The sequence below is a fragment of the Pseudophryne corroboree genome, chromosome 3, assembly GCF_028390025.1.
Source record: "Pseudophryne corroboree isolate aPseCor3 chromosome 3, aPseCor3.hap2, whole genome shotgun sequence".
NCBI lineage: Eukaryota > Metazoa > Chordata > Amphibia > Anura > Myobatrachidae > Pseudophryne > Pseudophryne corroboree.
Genome location: NC_086446.1, coordinates 224812366 through 224837888, shown reverse-complemented (window position 1 = coordinate 224837888; position 25523 = coordinate 224812366). Strand labels below are relative to the sequence as shown.

Below are 25523 nucleotides of genomic sequence, written 5' to 3'. Positions count from 1 at the left end.
GGATAATACTGCTCCTACTCCTACAGTAGAGGCATCAACCTCCACCAAGAACGGACGGCTGAGATCAGGTTGTCGAAGAACTGGAGCGGTCATGAAGGCCTCCTTTAAAGACGAAAAGGCTTCCAAAGCCTCCGGAGACCACTTGGCAGGATCGGTTCCTTTCCTAGTTAATGTGGTTATGGGAGCTATGACAGAAGAATAATTTTGAATGAATCTTCGGTAGAAGTTAACGAACCCCAGGAAACGTTGAACTCCTTTAAGGGTAGCTGGAAGTGCCCAATCCTGAATCGCCTGGGCTTTAGCGGGGTCCATCTGTAACCTCTGCCCTGAAAGAATGTAACTGAGGAATGGAATCGTGGGTATCTTGAAGTTGCACTTCTCTAATTTACAGAATAACTGATTCCTTCGTAAACGAGTTAGCACTTCTTTGACTTATTCCCGATGGGTCTTCAGATCCCTAGAAAAAAAGAGGATGTCATCCAGATACACTACTAAGCAGTCACAGAGGAGGTCTCTGAAGATTTCGTTAACGGACTCTTGAAAGACAGCTGGGGCGTTACATAGGCCAAAAGGCATTACCAGGTATTCGGAATGGCTGTCGCGGGTATTAAATGCCGTCTTCCATCCGTCACCTGGACGAATACGTATAAGATTGTAGGCCCCCCATAAGTCCAGCTTAGTAAATACAGTAGCTCCTTTAACATTGTCGAACAGTTCTGGAATCAGGGGTAACGGATATCTGTTCTTAATTGTTATGTCATTGAGACCTCTATAGTCAATACAGGGCCGCAAACCCCCATCCTTCTTTTTGACGAAGAAAAACCCCACCCCGGCCGAAGATGTGGAAGACCTGATGAACCCTTTATCCAAGTTCTCCCGAATATACTTCGACATGGCCTGTGTCTCAGGGAAGTGAGAGAGGGTAGATTCGACCTCGGGGAGGAGTCTTACCAGGTACTAGCTCAATGGGACAATCCCAAGTACGATGCGGGGGCAAGGTGTCCACCCCATGCTTACTGAAAACATCTTGAAAGGCTTGGTATTCCACAGGAAGGCTGGAAGGACTGGAAGAACAGAGAGGTCAAACTGAAGGTAAACAGTTCTGGAAGCAGTCTTGTCCCCAAGAGAGAACATCCATAGTCTGCCAGTCTATGTTGGGATTGTGTCTGATTAACCGTGGAAACCATAGGATCAGTTTATGAGAGGCTTTAGGAATTACAAGGAAAGAGATTTTTTCTGAATGAAGAACTCCGACCTTCATCTTGAGAGGAATAGTACGAAAGGATATAATACCCTCAGGGATATAACTTCCATCCACCGCAGTAACAGAAATGGTCCGATCCAAAGGAACCGTTTGTATTACAGATCGTTTGACCAGAGCTGATGTAATGAAGCTTTCGGCGACTCCGGATTCGAGTAGTGCAGGGATGAGAAGAGAAGAAGAAGGGAGCTCCAATTGGGTTAACAAGACAGACTCTTTCTTGGTATGTAATTCTGAGAATTCTTCTAGCTTGACCTCTCCAGCACAAGCTAGGAGTGGGCGTTTCCCGGACGTAGATTGCAAGTTTTGACAAAGTGATCAGATGCACCACAATACAAGCAGAGGTTCCATTGTCGCAGTTTCTTTCGTTCTTTGTTGGAGAGGCGGGAGCGATTGATCTGCATGGGTTCTTCCGCAGTTGGTGATGATGGTGTTGGTGGAAGAACAACTCTAGGCTTAGGGCGATCTGACCGCGACCTCTCCATATAGCGTTCTCTGTACCTCAGGTCTAATTTATTGCATAAAGAAATTAATTTATCCAACTTATCAGGTACGTCCTGAGTTGCGAGGTCATCTTTGATCTTTTCGGAGAGACCGCTCCAGAAAGCTGCAATGAGAGCCTCCTCGTTCCAGTTCAGTTTTGAGGAGAGAGTACGAAACTGGATCACGTACTGACTGACCATACACGTGCCATGACGCAGGCGCAGGATCTCCAATGAGGCGGCAAAAGTCCTGCCCGGTTCGGCGAAGATTCTTCGAAAGGTGGCCACGAATTCTGAATAGTTAGACAGGAGGGGGTCCATCCTCTCCCACAAGGGTGAAGCCCATTCCAACGCTTGCCCGGTAAGTAAAGACATTATATAAGCTACTTTGGTTCATGCTGATGGGAAGTTGGCCGACTGTAGTTCGAACTGGATTTCACACTGGTTAAGAAACCCGCGGCATTTTTTTGGGGATTCCCATCGAACTTACTGGGAGATGGCAAATGCAACCGTGGAAGTGGTACTGGTACAGGAGGAAGTGGAACCGGGGGTGCTAATGTGGGAGCAGCTGTAGATTCTTGAGGGGCCGTCATGGCAACACAGAGAGAGTCGAGACGTTCGGACATATTCTGCATGAACTGCACAATTTGAGATTGTGTGGCCTCCTGCTTACTTAAGCGAGACCAGATATCTGCAGTTGAATCACCTCCTGAGGCCTGATCACCCGTCAAATCCATTGGGCCAGTGCTTACTGTCACGTCTAGCAAAGTTTGAGGATCCGGCAGCTGAGACTTGCCCGAGGAGGTAGTTGGCTGTGGGTGAACAAGATGAGGGGGTTGGATATAGTTCCTTCGCATGGGACACAGAGCAATGAAAAACGTAGGCGGGGTTGAGAGTCAATGAATAGTATTTATTATGTACACGGCTGAGGTAGAGAACTGTGGCCGGAGCACGATGGTTAAAAGACGTGGCTGGAGGCAAAGAACTGTGGACTGTAATTTGAAAGACGAGACTGTAGATAAAGAACTGTGGAACTGTGGATGGTAGTTGAAGACGTGGCTGGAGACAAGGACTGTGGACTGTGGTTTGGAGGATGATTCTGAAGATAACAATCTGCAGATTGTGGTCGGTGGTACAAAGACGTGGCTGGTGACGTAGATCTGTGGAGTGTGGCTTGAAAGACGAGGCAGAAGACCAGGGCCGACTGTGCCCAAAGAATCTTACTGGACCGGGTTTTCCAGGAGCGCTTCCACAGGCAGTAGCAGGTTAGGAACGGCAGGACTGCAGCAGCAACAGAGAACCGACCGAGCAGGATCAGGAGTAACCAGAATACGACAAGGATCCTGGGAGCACAGGCTAAAGCACCTACAACAGGGTTGTAACTTGAAGCACTGGCGTCCCTGTCCTAAACCAGCCCCCTTTTATAGGGAGAGCTTCCCCTGGATTGGCTGGAAAAAACAGGAAACAGGAACTATGCTTAAAACTTTGTCTCCAGCATGGCGGCGCCCAGTAAAGCAGACCTTTCTGCAAAGCCACATTGCTCACTGCCTCTGGTCTCCTAGCAACGGCTCAGCAAGAGCGACCCGCTGTAGTGGCGTCCCGCCGCCACGAGCGGACCCCCTCACTGCCACCACTGCTGCCCACGGACCCGGTGCAGCAGCCCACCTTCGCCGCTGCCCGCACACCACCAGAGAAGCCAGCCCCGCGGCCCCAGCGTACCGGTAAGACTCCGGACACTGACACTGGGCAGATGCATTGCCTCCCGCAGCAACAACAGCAGTATCTCACAAACGCCAACTCGTTCCTAGGCAGGCTACGCTGTGTTTCACTGGTTTCTGTAAGAGGCACACCACTGACAACCTCTTACGGAAACTGAGGGACATCATCGCACAATGGCTCTCCTGGGGATTTGTGATATCTGATAACGCCACCAATATTGAGCATGCATTACATCTGACAAATTCCAGCATGTCCCATTAATTTGGTGGTGCAGAATATTTTGAAAAATGATAGGGAGCGGCAGGAGATTCTGTCGGTGGCCCGAGAAATGTAGGGCTACTTTTGACATTCAGCCACTGCGTGCCGAAGACTGGAGTGGCAGCAAACACTCCTGAACTTGCCCTGCCATCACCTGAAGCAAGAGGTGGTAACGAGGTGGAATTCAACACTCTATATGCTTCAGAGGATGGAGGAGCAGCAAAAGGCCATTCAAGCCTATACATCCACCTACGATATAGGCAAAGAAGGGGGATTTGCACCTGACTCAAGCACAGTGGAGAATGATTTCCGCGTTGTGCATGGTTCTCCAACCCTTCGAACTTGCCACACGTGAAGTTAGTTCAGACACTGCCAGCTTGAGTCAAGTCATTCCCCTCATCAGGCTTTTGCAGAAGCAGCTGGAGAAATTGAAGGAGGAGCTAAGACGGAGCAATTCCACTAAGTATGTGGGACTTGTAGATGGGGCCCTTTATTCACTTTGGCAGGATTCAAGGGTGGTCAATCTGTTGAAATCAGAGCACTACATTTTGGCCACTATTCTCGATCCTAGGTTTAAAGCCTACGTTGTATCTCTCTTTCCAGCAGACACAAGTATGCAGCGGTTAAAAGACCTGCTGGTGAGAAAATTGTCAACTCAAGCAGAACATGACCCGTCAACAGCTCCTCCTTCATTTTCTCCCGCAACTGGGGCTGCAAGGAAAAGGATAACATTTCTTAGCCCACCCGCTGGCGGTGATGCAGGGCAGTCAGGCGCAAGTGTTGACATCTGGTTGGGACTGAAGGAGCTCCCAGCAATTACTGCCATGTCTGTCACTGCGTATGATGCTGTCACAGTTGAAAGAATGGTGGAAGATTATATGAATGATAGCAATAGGCATGTCAGACAGTCCATATGTATACTGGCAGGAAAAAGAGGCAATTTGGATGCCCTTGCACAAGCTGGCTTTATTTTACTTAAGCTGCCCCCGCTCCAGTATGTACTCCGAAAGAGCGTTTAGTGCAGCCGGTAACCTTGTCAGCGATCGGCGTAGGAGGTTACTTCCACAAAATGTGGAGAAGATGATGTTCATCAAAAAGAATAATAAATTCCTCCAGGAAGACCTTTACCAGCAATTGCCTCCAGAAAGTACACAGGGACCTGTGATGGTGGATTCCAGTGGGGACGAATTAATACTCTGAGGATGAGGATGTACACACTGAAAGGGGTGAGGAATTGGAGGATGAGGACGACTTTGCCTATGTAGAGCCAGTTTGTGCAAGGAGAGATTAATTGCTTCTTTTGTGGTGGGGGAAATGAATTTCTTCTTTGTTGGTGGGGGCCCAAACGAAGCAATAATTTCAGCCACAGTCGTGTGGCAGACCCTGTCGCTGAAATGAATGGTTTGTTAAAGTGTGCATGTCCTGTGGGTGGGAGAGCCTAAGGACAATTCCATCTTGCACTTCTTCTTTTTTCTTTGCATTATGTGCTGTTTGGGACCTAATTTTTTAAAACTGCCATCCTGTCTACCACTGCAGTACCACTCCTAGATGGGCCAGGTGCAGTGCCGTAACTAGACATTTTAGCGCTGTGTGCAAGAAACGCATCGGCGCTACCCCCATCATGTTTTGAAATTAATTTTACCTCTCGTCCAACCCCCGCCCCATCAATCACACAACACTAGTTACGGGCATCAAAAAATAGGGGTGTGGCTTCATGGAGCATCCATTAGTCACATAACACCGCATGGTAGCGCCCGTTACTCACACTACACCACACAGTAGCGTCTGGTACTCATATCACTCTGCACAGTAGCGCCCATTAGTCACATTACACAACACGGTAGCGCCCATTAGTCACATTACACCACACGGTAGCGTTCATTAGTCATGTTACGCAGCCTGGTGGCATCCATTAGTCACGTTACACAGAGCAGCGGCGTCCATTAGTCACGTTATACAGTGCGGCGGCGGCCATTAATCGCAATACACAGTGCGATAACTTCGGTCAATCACATTACACAGCGCTGTAACGTCCGTCAGTCTCATTACACAGCATGGCAGCGTCCGTCGGCCACATTACACAGCACGGCAGCGTCCGTCGGCCACATTACACAGCACGGTAGTGTCCATCGGCCACATTATACAGCACGGTAGCGTCCATTGGCCACATTATAAAGCACGGTAGCGTCTGTCGGCTACATTATACAGCATGGTAGCGTCCGTTGACCGCATTACACAGCACGGCAGCATCCGTCGGCCACATTACACAGCACGGCAGCATCCGTCGGCCACATTACACAACACGGCAGCATCAGTCGGTCACATTACACAGCACGGCAGCGTCCGTAGGCCACATTACACAGCACGGCAGCGTATGTCAGTCACATTACACAGTATGGCAGCGTCCGTCGGCCACATCACACAGCATGGTAGCGTCCATCAGTCACATTACACAGCACAGCAGCGTCCTATAGTCACAGACAGTAGTACTCCACATATAAAATTATATATATATATATACATACATACATACATACATACACACACACACACACATACAAACACATTAGATTAGTTTATGTGCAGTTTTTGGAGGGTTTTTGGGTTTTTTTTTTTACAAATCTTTACACTGTATTTTACACAGTGATTTATTTTAAAAGGCACTGAGATACAGTCCAGGATGAGCAAACACAAGGCCAGACTATCTTAATGTTATTTCGTTTACTGCCCGAAACATTAATAAACACATACTGTACAGTACCTTCATGATAAGCATGGAGTCTGCACGAGGGTAAAGAGAGGAGGTGTGGATCATTAGATCGACACTGTCTAGGTCGACAATGATTAGGTTGACAGGGTTTCTAGGTCGACATGTGCTAGGTCGACAGGTCAAAGGTCGACATGAGGTTGTTGTTTTTTGTGTCATATTCTTCGTAGAGTGACCGGGAACCCCATTTAGTGCACCGTGTCCCCTCGCATGGCGAGCGGCTTCGGGCAAGGTGCCTCGCTTTGCTCGGCACAGATTACCGTTCCAATTGTAGTCCACGTGGATCGTTAAGTATGAAAAAGTTAAAAAAAATAAAAGAATGTGAAAAACTCATGTCGACCTTTAGACCTGTCGACCTAGAACATGTCAACCTAGAAACCCTGTCGACCTTCTAACCCTGTCGACCTAGTGACTGTCGACCTATAGTGGTCGACCTAAACATTGTCGACCTAGACAGTGTCGATCTTCAGACCGGATCCCAGGGAGAGGAGAGAGAGAGAGAGACTTCACTCCTGTGAAGGCAGCACCAGAACCAGCAGCAGCAGCCGTCTATGCGTCTTCTCCAGGACCCGGAAGTGTGTGCACAGTGCTGAGAATAGCAGGAGGAGGGGGGCACACTGAACAGAGGGGGAGAGAGTCTACATTCGCAGACAGCCCAGCGCTGCGCCGCTGCCTGCTGTGACTGTAATGTAATGTATATTAGCAGCGCTGCTTCCGGCAGGGAAGGTGTCGGGCGCAGCGATACTAATATTACACTACCCTACAGCGGGCAGCGCTGCAGCTGGTGGGGAGCAATCAGTGTGGGTGCGGATGGTGCACCCACAGCTCAACTGCGCTGTGTGCAATGCCCCATCCGCCCACACCTACTTTCGGCACTGGCCAGGTGTTTGTACCGCCCACTTGTGTCACTTAGCTTAGTCATCCAGCTACCTTGGTGCAACCTTTTGGCCTAAAAACAATATTGTGAGGTGAGAGGTGTTCAGAATAGACTGGAAATTAATGTTATTGAGGTTAATAATACCGTACGATCAAAATTACCCCCAAATTCTTGATTTTTAGCTTTTTTATGTTTTTAATATTTCAAAAATCATCCAGATCCAAAACCTGAAAGGGTGGTTTTGTCAAAACCAATCCAGATCCAAAACACGAGCTGAGATCCAGATCCAAAACCAAAACCCGAAAAGTATCCGCCTCACATCTCTAGTTAAAATGCATTTCAACGAGAGAAGAACGATATTTTATTTAATTACCTATGACAAAAGCAGCCAGTAGCCAGAGTATTTTGAGTAATGGACCTCAATTAGAATTGATCTAGATTGGAATCTCAACAACTTAGTCAGACAAACATCTGGTATTTCCGTAAAATACTTGGGAAAGTGGTAATAGCACTGTAATCAAAGTTTCCTGTCTAGTCTCGTAAGACCATGCCTTTTACAGATATTAAATGTTTATAGTATGCTATATGCCTGCAGATAAAAGCAATATGTCATGGTATGAAAGCAGCCATGTATAACAGATATTGCTATGAAGAGGGGAAAAGGGTGTATAAAAAGTTTAACCTTTCTCAGATTCTGTTGAAAAATCATTACAAGCTTTGTGGTTTCCTAAACCTGAATTTGGATGAGGTCTAATCAGATTTATTTGCTAGGTTTTTTTCCAATGTAACCAGGGACGAATTTAGGGGTCAGTCCACCACTAGCTACAACATCATCAGTCGCCCCCCACCTAGGCACAACATTATCGGTTGCCCCCCCATCATGTCACAGCCCCCTTCATGTTGAGGCCTCCCAACTGCCAAAGCTGCACCAACCTTACCCCCCTCCACCACCACAATTTGCTTACCATTTCCCCTCCTCCCTCAATAATTCCAAAATAAAAAAACAGTCGTAATGACCCGTGGCGTTACTAACTTTTCTGACATCCGGTGTGGCAGCATGAATTCATACGGTAAAAGGGTGTGTGACCTTCCTGTAAGGGGTATGGCTTAGTGGAGGGGCATGTCTTTGTGTCCCGAACCTTGTTTCTGTCACTCTGGAGGTCCAGGATATGCAGGCTGCCATGGGAGACTGCGGTGGCTGCAGTGTTGGCTCCTACACTGTGACAGGAGTTGGGTGTAATGTTAAAATGCAGCACCCACCTCCTGTGACTAAGCAGGAGCCGACATTGTGGTGTCACTCCTCAACAGGTGACATCCGGGTGTAGCCCGCACCCCCCCTAGTGATGCCACTGGTAATGACAAAAACATTGATAATCGGCCTAGCAGGGCTCTCATTCAATTGAGCATGCTATGCCGCCCTCCAGCAAGTGTCACCCCTAGGCACATGCCTTACGAGGGAAATCCACCACTGAATGCGACCGAACTGTGTGTAGCCAAACTAGCCACAGATTAAATTATTAGCCATCAGGTCAAAGACATAAACATTAATTGGCCTGACTTGGCCATCTTCCATTCGACTGCAGGGTCCGCTACGTCAGTGGGGCTGGTAATGAGGAAATCCAATCTGCACAGGTGCAGAATGGATTTCCTCCTCCTGATCCAGCTCCCCGGCAGTTATGTAGCACTCTATGACTACCAACATCACTGCCAAAATGGTGCCCTAGAATGCTGACATAGTTCTTCTGTGAGCACTGATATGCTGAACTTTGAGTGTGCAGAGATCAACTGCAGCAGGAGGGACTGGTCAGTTCCCCATTCCCCGTGCTCCATTGTAAGGGGTAAGGCTATGACACGAGTAATGGTGGGGAGGGCATCTTTTGGCACTGGGAGGGAAGTGGGTTATGCCCAACAAAAAGGTTATTTGGTGGTGGGAATATATTAAAACTATACAATTGCATATACAGAGACACATGGGAAAGGATGCTCTCGGATTATCTACCAATTTAGGGGTCTGTTAACTAAGCCTTAGTACCAGCCGATCGACTCCTAACTGTCATTTTTCAAAAACAGCCTGTGACATGGCAGTTAGGAGCTGATTGGCTGGTACTTTATCTCCAGCGACTTTATCTCCATCCAAGGCTTAGTAAGTAGACCCCTTAATCTTGTGGCAAGAGACCCCGGCCCATGTCATGCGGGGGTGCAAGCTGTAAATGTAATAGCCATTGGCAAGGAGAATGCTTAGTCCAAGGCTGCAGCATAAGACTGGCCTCTGCATGATGCTGGGACATGGCATAGACAAGTGCCAGTGCTGGGGGCTGGGACTAGTGCCAACAATAATGCATATTATATATTTATATATATATATAAATAAACTCTATGCAGAATATATATTGCTGTAAAGCACTGCAGCTGCTGTGCATACCTCCCAACGTCTAGATCGGGACAAGCTGCATCGTAGGCGCGACCGGAAAGGGGTGGGGTCTCAAGTAGAGGGGTTGGGGCCTCGAGTAAAGGGGTCGGGTCCTAGAGCCCTTATCCCCATTTTTGTAATTTAGGGGGCCTGCCCAGCGCTCCACTCCCTACACTGATAGATGTATGGAGTGGAGATCACGGCATCTATTTAGTGATCCCCGTATGATTTGCATGTTTAAATGTATTTATATTCAAAATGTATTTTAAAAGTAAAAATGCACTTAGTTGACTGTACTAGATAAGGAATCACTATCCTATGTGACTAGGAAATGGGATGCTAGCAGAAGATCTGGTGAATGACAAAACTTTTGATATTGGCCAGCAGGGGCATCGGAATCTGTGTGTGTGTGTGTGTGTGTGTGTGTGTGTGTGTGTGTGTGTGTGTGTGTGTGTGTGTGTGTATGTGTGTGTGTGGGTGGGGGGGATAGGGATATGGGGGAGGGCAAGGGGGAGCATGCTCCCGTCAAACATGACAGAGGCGCAGGCGCTGGGGAGGGGGAGAACTTACCGGCAGATCACCGCCGAGACTCCAGTGTCACTTTGGAAAGTCTGCCGCTGCTGCGTGCTGCCGCACGTCCTGTGTGCTGGTCGGCTCTTCACACAAATGCATTATTGGGAGGAGGCGTGCCCTGGCTGAGCCTGCTGGGACATCTCCGCCTCCTCCCAGTAATGCATTTGTATGAAGAGCCGGCCAGGACACAGGACATGGGGCAGGACGCAGCAGCAGCAGACTTACCAAAGTGGGACTGGAGTCTCTGTGTGTGTGTGTGTGTGTGGGGGGGGGGGTTTAGGTGTAATTGTTGGGGGAGCGCCAAATGTTTTTTTCCACGCCCCCCCCCCCCCCCCCAACCATATAATGTTGTGGCACCCCTGTTGGCCAGTGTACTCAATCCAGGTGATGTGCCTGTACAGTATTTTGCAGTCTCCTGTGGTAAGATATTCATGAAGACTTAGTGATATATGGAAGGGAAGCAGGGAATTGCTTTATCCAGTTGTTTTACTCTTTTGAAATGGAATATGTATTTATTTATTTATTTATGTTTTGTAAGATACCAAGATTGGTTAAAAAGACCACACTACCCCCTGTGGTATTGTGTGTATACCTTCTGTGACATCATGAAGTGTTATTGCTGCTGTGAACATCTGTATGCTGTATTCCCCTTGCAAAAGGGGGAAAAAAAAATTAAGACTATTTGAGCAATAAATATCTTGCCATCAAGACGACTGCCTTCCATTTTGCGATCAACAGGAACGCAACAAATGCAATTCCGTTCTCCGGTTGTTCTGGGCTGAGCCAGTGTGTCTAAGCTCTGCCTTCTACCAGCTACCATGCAGGGCCTGGTCCATAGTGAGCGACCAGTGGGGAACCAGTGGTTGCCAACAAGAAGGTGTGACAGCAGTGCACCATAGCATACACAGCAGCGAGCTGTATCAGGTACCAGTGGCAGAAACATGAGTTTAAATCAATGGTTCCAGGGTGGTAGGACCTTGTGGGTGGAGTCAGCAACAGGCGGTTACTGACAGTAAGAGGGAATCCCCTATTGGCCCAGGTCCTGTGAGACCCAATTCAAATCTGTGATCGCTTGACACGGGCAGTGAGACGTGTCCAGTCACAGATCTATTACCACTAGGGTGGGGGGTTATAATGCTGGAGATCTTCTGCGATGGTGAGGGCTATATCTACTAGTGATTTTACAATCGTGGCCTATGGATATGGTGGGGAGTGTGCAAAACACCACCTTTAGGTATATTCTTTTTAAATAAAATATTGAAATATATTTAACAAAATACATTCTAAATGTATTTACATTATAAAAAAAAGAAATTTTCTGACCGTTTATCTGGGAAAAAATAGTCAGTTAAGTGGTTATTAGTACTCTACAGATGGGCATACTGAGATGTACTAACTTTAGTGACTGGATGCTGGCTGCCATGATGACAGTCCTCCAAACATTTCAACTAAGGATGGAGGCCTATATAAACACATGCAAATAGAAAAGGAAACCACTTACTTCTCCCACTCAGGAAACCGATTGAGGCTTTGCCTTGTGAATGTCACCAAACCTGTAGGCGCTGATAAAGAAAGCAATAGCAAATGTAAATATACAAAATGAAATACTTGCCAATACTTTTCTAGGATTGGAGAACCAAACTCACCTCTCTCTGTGACTCTCCGAAAGTAATAGAATAATGTTTTCAGCTTTTCTGCTTTCTTTGGACTTCTTCCTTCATACAATCTGAAATCAAAAGTATGAGTCTTATTTGTGCTAAAAAAAATTGTAGCCGGACAATGAACATATTATTCTGTTAACATTGGATGGGGTTGGGGCTGGGAGACCGGTGCTGGGGATCCCGGTGTTCAGCATACAGACCCCGACATCCCAGGCAGCAGAATGTCGGCAGGGGGGGTGAGCGCAACAAAGCCCTCGCCACGCTGTAGGCTCAGTGGCTCGCTGCGCTCCCCACAGGTTCTATCCCCACTCTATGGGTGTCCTGGACACCCATGAGAGGGAATAGTCCCTGTCAGTCGGCATGCCGACTGTCGGGCTGGTAAGCGGGCGGTATCCCAGCGTCAACATGACCGGATCCCCATTGGATGTTATCATTAAACACGGTTACATATGAAAATCCTTCCTATGAGAAAAAAGCCATAATATCAGACCCCAAATAAACATGTAATGCAGAGAGTGTGCCAATTATAGACTTACTGACAGTAGACTGCACATCCCCAGTAGGGAGAACAGACATCGTCAAATGAAAGCTATTTGTGCACTGTATTTTCTTTTAGGACCTGCAGGCCATTTGTGGGGAACAAACTAAACCAAACAGTAATGCTCCCTTGTAATAACAATATGTAGTCCACATTATGTGTTTAAGCCTAAAGCAAGATTAACCCAACACATTAATGGTGACATGCATTAGAACTAAAGTTTGCCCCAGGATTTTAGTAGGAAATAAAAGCATCATCCAAACACAGTAACATAAAAAGCCAGTATGTCTTTACAATGGTTTCAAACAATAGAGGAAAAAATCACTTTGGGCTACAGGATACAAAGCTTGTGATCAATTTACTATTACTTAATTACTCATGTACCCACAGTTCGATTGTTTGGATGGTTAAGTACAAATTAAAAGGGAAAATGATAAACAATAAAAGTCTGTACCCGTAATGAAAACTACTTGAAAGCATAAGATATAATTTAAAAATGGTGTTTGAGACCTCCATAGGAATTGCACATTTTTGGTCATGTGCAGAATGGATGGGGTAAAAAATGTGATAATGTTAATTGTAAGTGGCTGAGTGTGATTACTAAGTAAAAAGTGACTGCTCCTCATATATCTATACAAATACAACTCTCAGCTGTTTGCGGGCTTGCTGAGATATACTTTGCTGAGCAGGGGGAATTAGTAGCAGTAGGAGGCCAGAGAACGAGGAGCTGGAATGAAAGCTGTCAGAAAGAAAATCGAAACAGTTGGACAAAAAAATTGAGAACAGCATTAATCTTTAAATTGTGACCTGCAATGCTGGAAATTAGTAGTCCAAATGACAAGAATGGTATAAGCAAGCTGCTGCTTTTTGCTTGTGATGCAATTATCCTGGAGGGAAGAGGAACTAAAGGCATTCTTGTCAGCAAAGTCTACTAGCAATTGGGCCAGTGCTTTATTGTACTGCTCCCAACACATTGAATGGCTTGTATAATTTAATGCTGACTGAACCTCAACTTAATGTACTCATGGGAGCTATTTTTTTTTATTAATATGGTTTCTGGATGATAGGTCGACAGTAATAAGGTCAATAGGTTGACATGCATTAGGTCGACGGGTACAAAAGGGCGACAAGTTCAAATAGGCGACATGGCAATGATCGGCACAATAATTTTTTTTAATCAAATGTTTTTACTTTTTTATACTTTACCATCCACGAGGACTACAGTTTGGAATAGAGCAAAGCAAGACATGCAATGTCGTCCTTTTCAGGTGTCTACCTTTTCACTGTCGACCTACTGATCCTGTCGACTTTTTGACCATGTCGACCTTGTGTACTCCCTGAACTTTCTGCCAGCCCTACCTGGCTTCTAGGGGCTGCAACCGATGCAACCTGAAAAGCCAGTGTTTGTGTGCATGCGCTGGTTCCACAGTTGCTTGTGTGCATGCAGTGGGGTGGGGAGTGGATACTCTTTACCTGGGCCTGGGTATGTTGGAGGGTGGGCGATGCCAACCCCCCTTTCCCCTCTTCCCCCTCTTCAGACAGCGTACAGACAGGGAGAAAGGCTGGTTGCTTTACATCAGGCACCAAATGTGAATGAATATATCTAAATTAATTACATGGTAACTTCATACTTCAATTTCAATATTCAGCTTTAAAGAAAAATAGAGACGTAATTACCATATCTCCCAATAAGCTATTACATATAACGCCACACAAATGTATACAGGGAAATAATTCTATCCAGGAATTACTGACTTGTAAATGATAATGTTGCATGTAGGTGGCTTAAACAAAATATGCAAAGACAAAGGTGTAAATTCATCATTCTTCTGACACAGGTGTCTAACCTTATAAATGCCTGACTTTTTATTTTTTTTATTTAGATGTTTATATAGAATTTCTCCAAGGACATTGTTTTCCCATGTAATCAAAGACCCTGTTCAGCAAGTGAAGTACTTTTTGCATCTCACTTGAACTACTGTAGGCTCCACTAGACAATTTTACCAGTGTCCCCTCCATAGAACCATTGATCAAAGTTTGAATGTTCCTGTGAGTAATGGAATTTTCGGCACATACATATTGGAGGTGGTCTTATTTGGAAAAACAGCAGAAAATAAATAAAAAAAACATAATGGTGGTGCTACAATTTATTGTATCTATTTATTTGTTGAATTACTGTTTGCAGCAAGCAACATGGCAAAAACTATAGGACGCCTTTCTTACATACATTATGGATTCCGCAAGAACAGTATCTGACATAAACAATTGTTTTACCTCCCAGAACGCAGCTAGCAGCCACTGAAAATCTGCCCTGCGCTCCAGTGGTACGTGTATAATTCATATGCTGCATATGCAAGGCTTTTATGGCGCTTAAACATGGTTTTAAACATGAAATAAAAGGCACCCTGAGACCCTATCTTTGTGTGGCTACACACCCACTGCCATTAGACCAATTAGTTTAAGCCAAGGAATTGTGTAATTACAACACACTGTGACTGCATCGATGGAGAGCATGCGCCTAATTTCCACTGGAGTGTAGCTTGTGAAATGCACTTGTTCTATTTCAGTATGTTTGACACGCTTCAAAACAGTTGGACACTATAAATAACTGTTTCTACAGCACATATCAAATGAAATTAAGAATGTATACACAGTAGCCTAAAGTTATCTACTTACTGTTAGTTGTATTCTATTGGCAGAATACACTCCCCCTCCCATCCCCTGACAATTAGATGTGTGCACACATCTGCTCAGCTGGAGACGTGAATGAAGAAATTCAAATGTTCCGAATATTTCCAATTACAGGACATTGATAAATAAACTGAGCAGCAAGGCGAGGCTTTTTCTGAAATTAAGTCACTGACAAATTACTTGCAGGAGAGATTTTTCCTCCAGTGAGTCAGGTTTCTTTCATATTTATTTCTTTATTTTGTAAGAGCTACTGTCAAGCTGCCACATACCCATGCTATAATTTAACAGGAAGACAGATGCAGGCATCCCAACTGCCAGCCAAAGAAGAGACTGTTTATCCTCCGTGTTCCAACTTTTAGGGGATCAGTGCTAATCAAATCAGATCTTTTAATAGATATTTAGGCCTGCAGAATGCTGTAGTGCAGGCAGTACAAAGGTTTAGAAGCCTTCGAGTTTAGCTCAATATATATAATAACAGGCTGTGTTTTGATTCTGACGGTGGGATAACCCTTTCTCAGACAGAAGCACTGCAATAATAATCAAGATGCTCTCAGCATGCTTTACCAGCTGATCAGTGGGAGGGTGTGCTGGGGCTTGTAGTTTCACAACAACTGGAGAGCCACAAACTGGCCAGGCCTGATCTAAATCAATAGTTTTGAATCGTAATCCCCAGGTTTCCCCAACAGGTCAGGATTTCTGTCTGCAGAAGCAGTTGGGATAGAGACTGACCCTGCAATATAGATCACCTCCCCTGTGCATGATTAAAGAAATCCACAAAACATGGCATACACCCCTGCAACCCGGGAAATGCAGGCTTTATCAACCTGGCAATTTCCCGGGTCTCAGCTCTGTGACCCTGGTCGGGAGCAGGGTCGGAGACTGGGGAGTTGGTCCCGAGTAGTTTGCATTTACACTATCCAAAATCCTGTTTTGCAAGTTCAAATGCAAAAACCTGGGATTTTGAAGTTGGTGGAAAAGGGGTATTATTGGTAGTATTTGAGGAATGGAGTTTAGAACCTTTGTTCTAAAAGACACCAGCAGGGAAAACTGGCAAAAATTACAGAATGGATACAGTGATGTATCCAAGGGAAATTAAGATTATGCTGCAGCATATTATAATGTTTCTGATGATAGATTTAAGAGGTTTAGAGTAGGTATGTAAAAAATCACCATACAAAAAAAAAAAACATGGGCAGTAAATATAGAAATAGACTTCTCTTTTCAAGTTCCTTTAACCTTTAAATTAGTGGTTCTCAACTCGGTCCTCAGGACCTCAAGCAATTCACATTTCCAGGTCATCCGGCATGTTGCACAGGTGTATTCATTACTCACCAACACAATTTAAAACATCCACAGATAAAAAATAATTATTTAATTTGTGTTTTTGAGAGTCAGTGACCTATTTGGGGTCCTGAGGACTGGGTTTGAGAACCTGTGCATTAAATATTACTTCATCCACTACCAAAAAATATATGTATTTTAACATTAAAAAATGTCTGTGGATTTATTGTACAGTATTAGTAAAGAACCAAAACAGGCATCGGCATTAAATATTTCTAGATGTCCATGGGATATCAGTTGTACAGTTTCAGGTCATTAGTGAATATACTGTAGTTTCTGATGGAAATTTACAAACATGCCAAACAATCAAACACTAAAGGCTACAGTATATTTGTAAACTATTTATAAATAAATCATGTAGTGCTGAAACAATCAGTGATATGTGGACAGATATGCATTATCAAATAAGTTATATACATCATGCTGTCAATTATACCCCTTCAGACATACAGCAAAAAACAGTTTTTTTGCCCGTGAACATGCATGGACCCGTCAAAGTCCCAGGTCCACGAACCTACTCTCTACCAGGGTTTTTCCCGGGGGTGTGGATTGTTAGATCTACACTAAAAAGGTCTACAGTCAATAGGTCTACCACTAATGATAGACATGTCTTCTCATTACTACCTCCCACTCCTATCTCCAAGATTTTTCACGTGCTGCTCCCTTTCTCTGGAATTCTTTACTTCTCCCCCTCAGACTCTCCACCTCTCTACAAAACTTCAAACGGGCTCTTAAGACCCACTTCTTTACCAAACCCAGCCAAATCTCATCCTAACCCTCTGTTCCACGCTCTCTATGTACCCCATCTGTGTCACCCCTGTTTGTCCACCCCTCCCCTTAGAATGTAATGATAATGCTGTTTTATATACAGGAATGAAAAGCTATACCTTAAACACACTTTAAATACACTTTACCATGGAGCCGCTGCGGCCGCTATACTTAATACACACTCTACGTACTCTTTACGCGTAAGATGGACGATATCTTGCAGTTGAAGTGGGAGTTCAGTGTACGGACTTTGCGCACAAATGCCGCGCTGATGGTACAAAGTACACACAGCGCGTACACACCCAGAGATACACTGCAAACCCTTAACAGCTATGCAATGCAATAATAATACACTTTAAACCTTAGCAGGGAAAGGAAGACACGACACCAGATTGTAATTTAAGTGCTGGGTTCCGACACCACAGCATATTATTACTGAAAGGGGGTTACAATATATACAATACAATACAATACAATACAACAGAATAATGGCTACAGTCAATGGTAGGAGCTAGTGTGAGATAGTGCACCTGCTACCTTTTCCCTCTGTATACACTACTAAGTCTCAAGCAGAGTAGCACCTCACTACCTAATTAAGGTGTGCAAATTAGGGCCCTTTTCCCTCTGTAACTGATGTATTCATACATTTTTGAAGGTAGGAGACACCTTCACCCTAATTTAGCACCATGCCCCACCCACCCCTCTGATTTTAATTAGTCCAACACTCTAGCCTTTACATTTGGAATGAGCACACTGAGGTAAGACTCCTACATTCTGTTTAATATGGCAGTCCATAATGGGGGGAATTCTCTGGGGTGCGGGGCTCCCTGTGCCTGCCGTGGCTGGGTGTCCCTGGGGCATCGCAATTTAACACTATTTCATCACTCCATGTCACTTATAGTTTGTTTTATATATATGTAACACCTTCACATAATTTTCTTTTACTCCTCACATTATTCACACATGCAGCAGCAGCAGCTGCTCCTACCTCTTTAACCCTATATTTTTTTTATCACTCCTGCGATGCCCTGGGGTTGTCTGGCTGGGTGGCTCTGGGGTGTCCTGCCCCCCAGACCTGAACCCCTATAGTTAGTGTTAGGGACTTACCCAATGAGAGGCTACCTTGATGCGGTGGGTAAGCTCATAGCCCTGGCCAGGAATATGCTAAGTACCTCTGGTTACTACAGGTTGAGCTAGTGTGAGACAGTGCACTACTAAGTCTCAAGCAGAGTAGCACCTCACTACCTAATTAAGGTGTGCAAATTAGGGCCCTTTTCCCTTCGTACTGTACTCCCCTGTATGTAAAAGCAAAAAGGTATTGGCTGTCAGGGTGAAGAGGGACAGAAAAGAAAGCAGAACAGAGGTCAATGACAGTGAAAAATTTTGCCGTAGAGGGAATTTGCATGAGGATGACTGCTGGATTGGGAACTACGGGGAATTGGCTCTCAACTATCTTGTTTATCCCCCTTAGATCCTGCACTAGCCTATAACCCCTCCCCCCACTCTTTTTCACAGGGAAGATGGGACTATTGGCGGTGCTGGACGTCCTGACTAGGATGCCCTGCTGTAGCAGCCGCTCTATGACAGGGTACACTCCTAATTCTACCTCTGGCTTCAGAGGATACTGAGGGATTTTTTGAGCTATCCTACCATCTTTTACTTGTACTACTACTGGAGCTACATTCGCCGTCAATCCAGTGTCTTGTCCATCTTTGGTCCAAAGGGAACCCGGTATTTGTGAGATCATTTCCTCTACCTATGATGGATGCTTGTCTATAACAGTAGAATGCAACATTAGTCTTTGAGGGGTGTCTAGTATATCTTGTACTTCTTGAGTGTGGTTCCCAGGTATATCCAAGAAGACACCCTCAGGAGTACAGTATATGACACACCGCATTTTACACAATAAATCTCTGCCGAGTAGATTAGTCAGAGCTGATGCAGCCAGCAGAAAAGAATGTTTGGTTTGTAAATGCCCTATCATAATCTCTGCCGGTCTACTCAAAGGGTATTGTTGCACAGTTCCTGTTACTTCCATTGGCAAAATTGTTTTACCCTTGGTTTTTATACCTATCGTTGAATTTAACACTGACCTGGCCGCCCCTGTATCTACGAGAAAAGGTAATGGTACACCAGCTACATCAACCGTTACCTCAGGTTCACTACCAAGGCTAGCAATCAACTTCACTGACTGCAGGCTACAGGTGTGGCCTAACCCCTATTGTGTATTGGGACTCTCCCACAGCATATTGGCAGCTATGATATGTGAGGGGGGTAGCAGAGAATTTTCGGAGGTCTGCCAGTCTCTTCTTGGCGGGTACCTCCTTGTTTCCCCTGCATGTGGCTCGTAATTTCTCCTAAGTGGTCCAATTATGTGAATTGTAGTGTGGTTAATTTCCTGGTCTAGGGGGTCGGTATACATTATGTGTACCTTTATTCTTACATTCCCTCGAGTAATGTCCTACCTGGTGACAAGCATAGCATGTTACTATACGTGACTTACCATCAGGGGTCTGGGGTTTCGGTTGATATGGCTTTTTGGTAAGTGCATCTATATTCACTGTCATCAGCTTTTCCCCCTGAGACTCCCTGTGCTTACTGATGTTCCTGTCGTGCTCGATAGCGGACTCTCTCAATGCAGCCACCGAGATACCTCTCCAGTTTGGTAGAGAGGTCTGTACCCTTGCTCTTAATGCCTCTTTTAACCCGTCCATTAATACAGTAACAGCTACCTCCCTGTGATGTGCATTATCTTTTATGTCCTCGATTCCAGTGTATCTAGACATTTCCTGCAGTGCTCGATGGAAATATTCGGATGCCATTTCACCTTCCTTTTGTCTTATGGAAAAGATTTTATTCCATTTGACAACAGTAGGGAAATATACTCCTAATTGCAGATTGATTTGCAGTACATTCTCCTGATTGTATTCATCAGTGAGAGGTACTTCTGCGTCTAACTTACAATCAGTTATGAATTTTACGGGGTCAATATTTGAGGGTAAACATACCCGTAGCACTGTTCGACAATCTTTGTTTGTGGGTTCGTTGGCGTTACCTAACTCTTAAATGAACCTCTGGCATGCGACTAGATCTTTTCTGGGATCGGGAAATTCTGACATAATTGACCTTAACCCTGCTCGGGACCAGGGACCGTGCATGGCAATGTTCCTGATGGGAGTGACTCCCTGAGCGTCAGTCTTCCCATTGGGGACTGCAATCACCCTGACAGGATTTAATTCAATTACATCATTCTGGTTTGATTCTAGAATGTGGGGAGCTATTGTCTCTGCATAATGTATGGTACCGTACTTACCTGTGGACACGACCTCACTTATCCCTCCGTCAGGGGGCCTGACTACTGCTCTTGTTGGTTGGGTCGTGCCCACCTGAGTGTCCTGTATGGTGGCTGCTAGAGAGAGTGCCGATATCGTGCTGGGCTTATCTTCCTGCTCGCAGTCCTATGGAAAATTTAAAATGGGATACAACTGGCAAGGGTTAGCGTTAGTACATTTATCAATTACTCTCCTATCCTGTACCAATGTACCATTGTCTGTAGCCACTTTCTCCCCCACAATATATGGTGGTGGTCGTGCGGTCGCCATTGTTTTCCCGCTAGGTTTGGAACCTGCTGCGCGAGCTAATTCCCTTTGCACATCCCCCTACTGTTGCCATACATTTAAACAATCTGTATGTCTAATCCTTTGTTTCTTGGATTTTATCAGACATATCCTTATCCTTAAGTTCTGTAATACCTCTGGTTCAAAGCTGCCCACCCTAGGGAATGGTACCCTATCTTTGTCTGTCATACGTACCCATTCAGACAAAAAGTCTTCTGTGTGTGATCCATATTTACCACACATAACAAACCTCGCTGACCCCTTGGGCCGCGGCTCTTCAACCTGAACCCTGGCTACGAAACATCCACCGATTGTGCAACTGGATCCGATCGCAGACTTTTTCCTTTTTACGCAATCCCCAATGCACAATACGAATAGATGGTGAAAGTTCTTAGAGCACTTTCACCCACTACTTCTCTGCTGAGTACCACGACTCACTCCAATAGTGACCACCGTGAACCCAGTGAGGCCCCTATCTGGTTTCTATTCACTGGAAGTGTTTAGGAGTGACTTACCTATTCCAGTGAATATACACCGCTTGAAATTTTCCTGAGAGAGACCAGCGAAAACTCCCTATACACTTATACACAAATCACGTTTGCGTATGCTTTACACAGCGCTAATGATACTGCGATTTTACGCAAAAGTTGGTAAAGGGGTATCAAGTTGCGCTGTATATATCGCACCCACAAATGCGTGGTCCAATTGCACAGTGTATAGGTACTTGTTACCTATCTGCCGTACAACCACGGGTCAATGTACAAACTGTGGCCCTCAGCCTGGAGTGTAATACAAAAACCTTTTTACTTCAATACTTCGCAATACTTATGCACTATCACGCTCCTTTGCAAATCACCTCACGATTTGTGTATTAAACCTTATACTAACGTGAGTCAGGCACTTCACGCCACCAAGCCTCCTCTTACTTGATGTACCACACGACGGAATCCCGAATTCCCTGGGTTCAAATATCCACTCACTCCTACGTTCGCTCACTCAAATACACTTTGTTTTTCTGTAAAGAAAATTTGGATTCTTTCAGGTTGGCAGCTTTACCCCAGAGGCAATTTAAAAAAAATGTTTTTATACTAATCTGCTTTAGAAACCGGCCAGTTTTGTGCTATTGTAGCGTGGCTACTGTCCCACCTTTAAACTAAACGAACTACTGTGTGGTTTTATTAGGCGCACACAACCCCTTCGCAAGCTTGCGTAATTACGCAACCGTGCGTACCTCTATGCCACGTGTGCGGCCTTGCGCCACGTGCACGTTTTCACTTTCCGTACCACGTGTACCAATGTGCGTACGCAATAAAACAAATCACACAACTTCTATAAATGTGAGCAATACTAACTATAATCGTTCACTTAACACAACACAGTTTCTTTCTGTATAAACCTTTACAATCAGGCCAGACTGCGTTTGTGCTTTACACTTTCTTCCTTAAACATTTATTTTAGTTTTAACTATATAGCAACAAAATGTAACCGGTTTCACACAGATCTAAATGAATCTAACAGTTTGAGTCTTATGGCTACAATGTGAGAGGGTATACAAAGGGTATGGGTGCCTTTTGTTGTGTACGCTTTTGGCGCCAAAAAAATTCACAGATTTTTAAATAACTTTTTTCCTGTTTACTTTACGGGTTCTACCAGCATCTCTACAAACCAAACAGAGCAGACGTCATCTAATCAGCACACAGGGTTTTTAGTGTATCCACCGACCAAGAAAAGGTTACATAGGATACTTTCTGTCCACCCTTTTGCTGATAGATTAAGTCTGCTGTGACCTGTTACGCTGTGAGTATGTGGAATCCCTGACGGAGCCCCCAATCTGATAATGCTGATTTATATACAGGAATGAAAAGCTATACCTTAAACACACTTTAAATACACTTTACCATGGAGCCGCTGCGGCCGCTATACTTAATACACACTCTACGTACTCTTTACACTGTTAGCGTAAAGAGTCCCGTACTGCGTACGGACTTTGCGCACAAACGCTGTGCTGACGGTACAAAGTACACACAGCGCGTACACACCCAGAGATACACCGCAAACCCTTAACAGCTAGGCAATGCGATAATAATACACTTTAAACCTTGGCAGGGAAAGGAAGACACGACACCAGATTGTAATTTAACTACTGGGTTCCGACACCACAGCATATTATTACTGAAAGGGGTTACAATATATACAATACAATACAACAGAATAATGGTTACAGTCAATGGTACATACGTGATTGGATTCGCCGCGCTACCCAGCCTGGTCCTTAGTCATCTGATAGATAACTTTGTGAGTCTTGTGTCTGACCAGGCCTGCAGCAGGCTCTCTTTATACAAATCTTTCAAAACCTAACACAATGGATACTGTAATCTCTTTGTCCATTGGACACAGGGATGGTCATTTACAGTACAGGAGAGGTCATAGGTTGGTTTGAATAGGTGGGCGATGTCTGTTCCAACTGCTCTTGTTGGTGGTCTCCTCTGGATTCCCGCCGCATACATAATGTACAGTAAATACAGTTTATATCTATATTCTGCTCCTGCACATAACTATTCGCAGAAACATGCGATCTTCTTCAAACCAACACCGGAATATTACCCTTACAATACCCTATGGCTGGATACCAAACACCACCTTATAACCTTGTTCTGTCTCCTCCTATCCTGTAAAGGTGAATCCCTTTGTTCTGTTACCATTTAAACTGCTGTAACTTGCTGCTGTGGTGCAGGGAGGCTATGTGTAAAATGTGCACTATTTGGATTAAATATGTAATGTGTTTTGATGGCTTTCCATGCGTTCACAAACTCTACCGTAAATACCCATACCACGCACTAATGCGCAGGACCGCGGGAGTGACCATACACAAATTGCGGATATGTGCACGCACGGCAGAATAAGTACGCGCACGGAGGCCATCTGTGTGTAGTTTGTACTTGGTGTGTGTACTGCAATATTTTTCGACTTTGACAGTAAGCTTTCACGAGTAGGGCCCTCTTCCTTCATGTGCTTATTCTTTTCTTCCTTTAATAATCCTCAACTGCCCAAATCCCGCAGTTTTGTGGCCACCTTGGAACTTATCTCTGTCATTTACTAGTGTAGTTATGCTTAGTTACCCTGTACTTGTCCTATATTGTCTTCAACTGTAAGTCACTGTCTTCCTGTTTTGATTATGTGCATATGTACTCTGTAATTGGGCGCTGCGCAACCCTTGTGGCGCCAAATAAATAAAGGATAATAATAATAATAATAATAACATGCATGGTCAAACATTTGTTCGACATTGAACAGGTAGATAGTAGAAAAGGTCATAAGAGTCAAAAGGTTGACATGAAAATGGTCAACACAGAACAGATAAAACTATTTTTTTTTTGTTTTGCTGAGTGTTTTGTCACTCTTCTGCAACAAACAAGCTACATTGGTCTACCACGTCCCCTCCCACAGCTCGCTAACTTCGAGCAAGGTGCCTCGCTTCACTACCACTGCGCTTTGGAAACAAGTTACTATTATCAATCGTAATCCACATGGATGGTAAAGTATGGATAAGGTGAAAAAAATAAAAAAACTTGTCTACCATTTATGTGTCGACTATTGTCATGTCGATTTTTTACTCTGTCGACCTTTCAACCCGGTCAACCTTTTGAACTGTCTACCTTTTACATGTGGACCTTTTGACCCCGTCAAATTTTTTACCATGTCGGCCTAATGCATGTCTACCATTAGTGGTCTACCTACGGACTGTAGACCTTTTTTACTGTAGACCTATAGACCGGATAACTTTTCCCGGGTGCGACCCGGGTCGCCTCTAGTGTGAATGCATCCATCCTGGGTTTTTAGACCCAGGTTAGAAGAAAAGTGTCTGATTGGCTGTTTGGTCAATGACTATAACATAACCCAGCTAAGTTTACACTATTACATAGCAAACTATGCAAATACTGTATACTTACTGGAAGGTCACACATGAGAAGGACAGACCTGAAACTGAGGAATGGTAATTCTGACTGATAGCTGGGTGTGGGAGGGGGAATGTGAGTGGGAGCATCTTAGTAATAAAAAAAATGATCCTGTAAGTAGCAAAGCTTCAAAACACAATGGATTTAAGTAGGAAATAAAACCACAAATTTGCCATTAACAAATATTAAAGGCTAAATAACACACATGAAAGCGTCCCCTTTAAATACATATCAAATTCCAAGGCAGACCCAGGTTTAGTGTGAATGCATCTTTCCTGGGAATTTCCTAGGCTTTTGGTGTGGTGTGAATGGGGAACTCAGTCTGAGACCTGGGAAATTCCCGGGTTGATAGACCTGGGTCATACTCGCATATTTCCCGGGTCTTATGTCTGAAAGAATTATCAAGGAGCCTTTTCCTGTATTGTTCACCTCAGCCTCCCTCATGTTATTACCAAAGTGATGTAGAAGTTAGAAAAGTGTCACTAGCTTCTCAGATGCTATCAGAGACATTGCAAAATAATGATAACAATTAAGAAAAACATGTATATGATGAGAGAGTTCGAAAACTATACAGAAATGTGCAAAATAGAAGAATACAATTACA

The 25523-nt window shown here is 44.7% G+C and overlaps 1 protein-coding gene across 3 annotated transcripts in view; it reads right to left on the bottom strand.

The window, feature by feature from the left end:
• LOC135055153 (poly(ADP-ribose) glycohydrolase-like) overlaps positions 1-25523 on the bottom strand; it is a 344454-nt gene that overhangs the window by 159719 nt on the left and 159212 nt on the right. For all 3 annotated transcript variants that reach the window (XM_063958859.1, XM_063958860.1, XM_063958861.1), the window contains 2 exons: positions 11994-12073; positions 11849-11909 (listed from right to left, as the gene is read on the bottom strand). In XM_063958859.1, coding sequence (XP_063814929.1) covers positions 11849-11909; positions 11994-12073 — 141 coding nt within the window. The remainder of the gene's footprint in view (positions 1-11848; positions 11910-11993; positions 12074-25523) is intronic.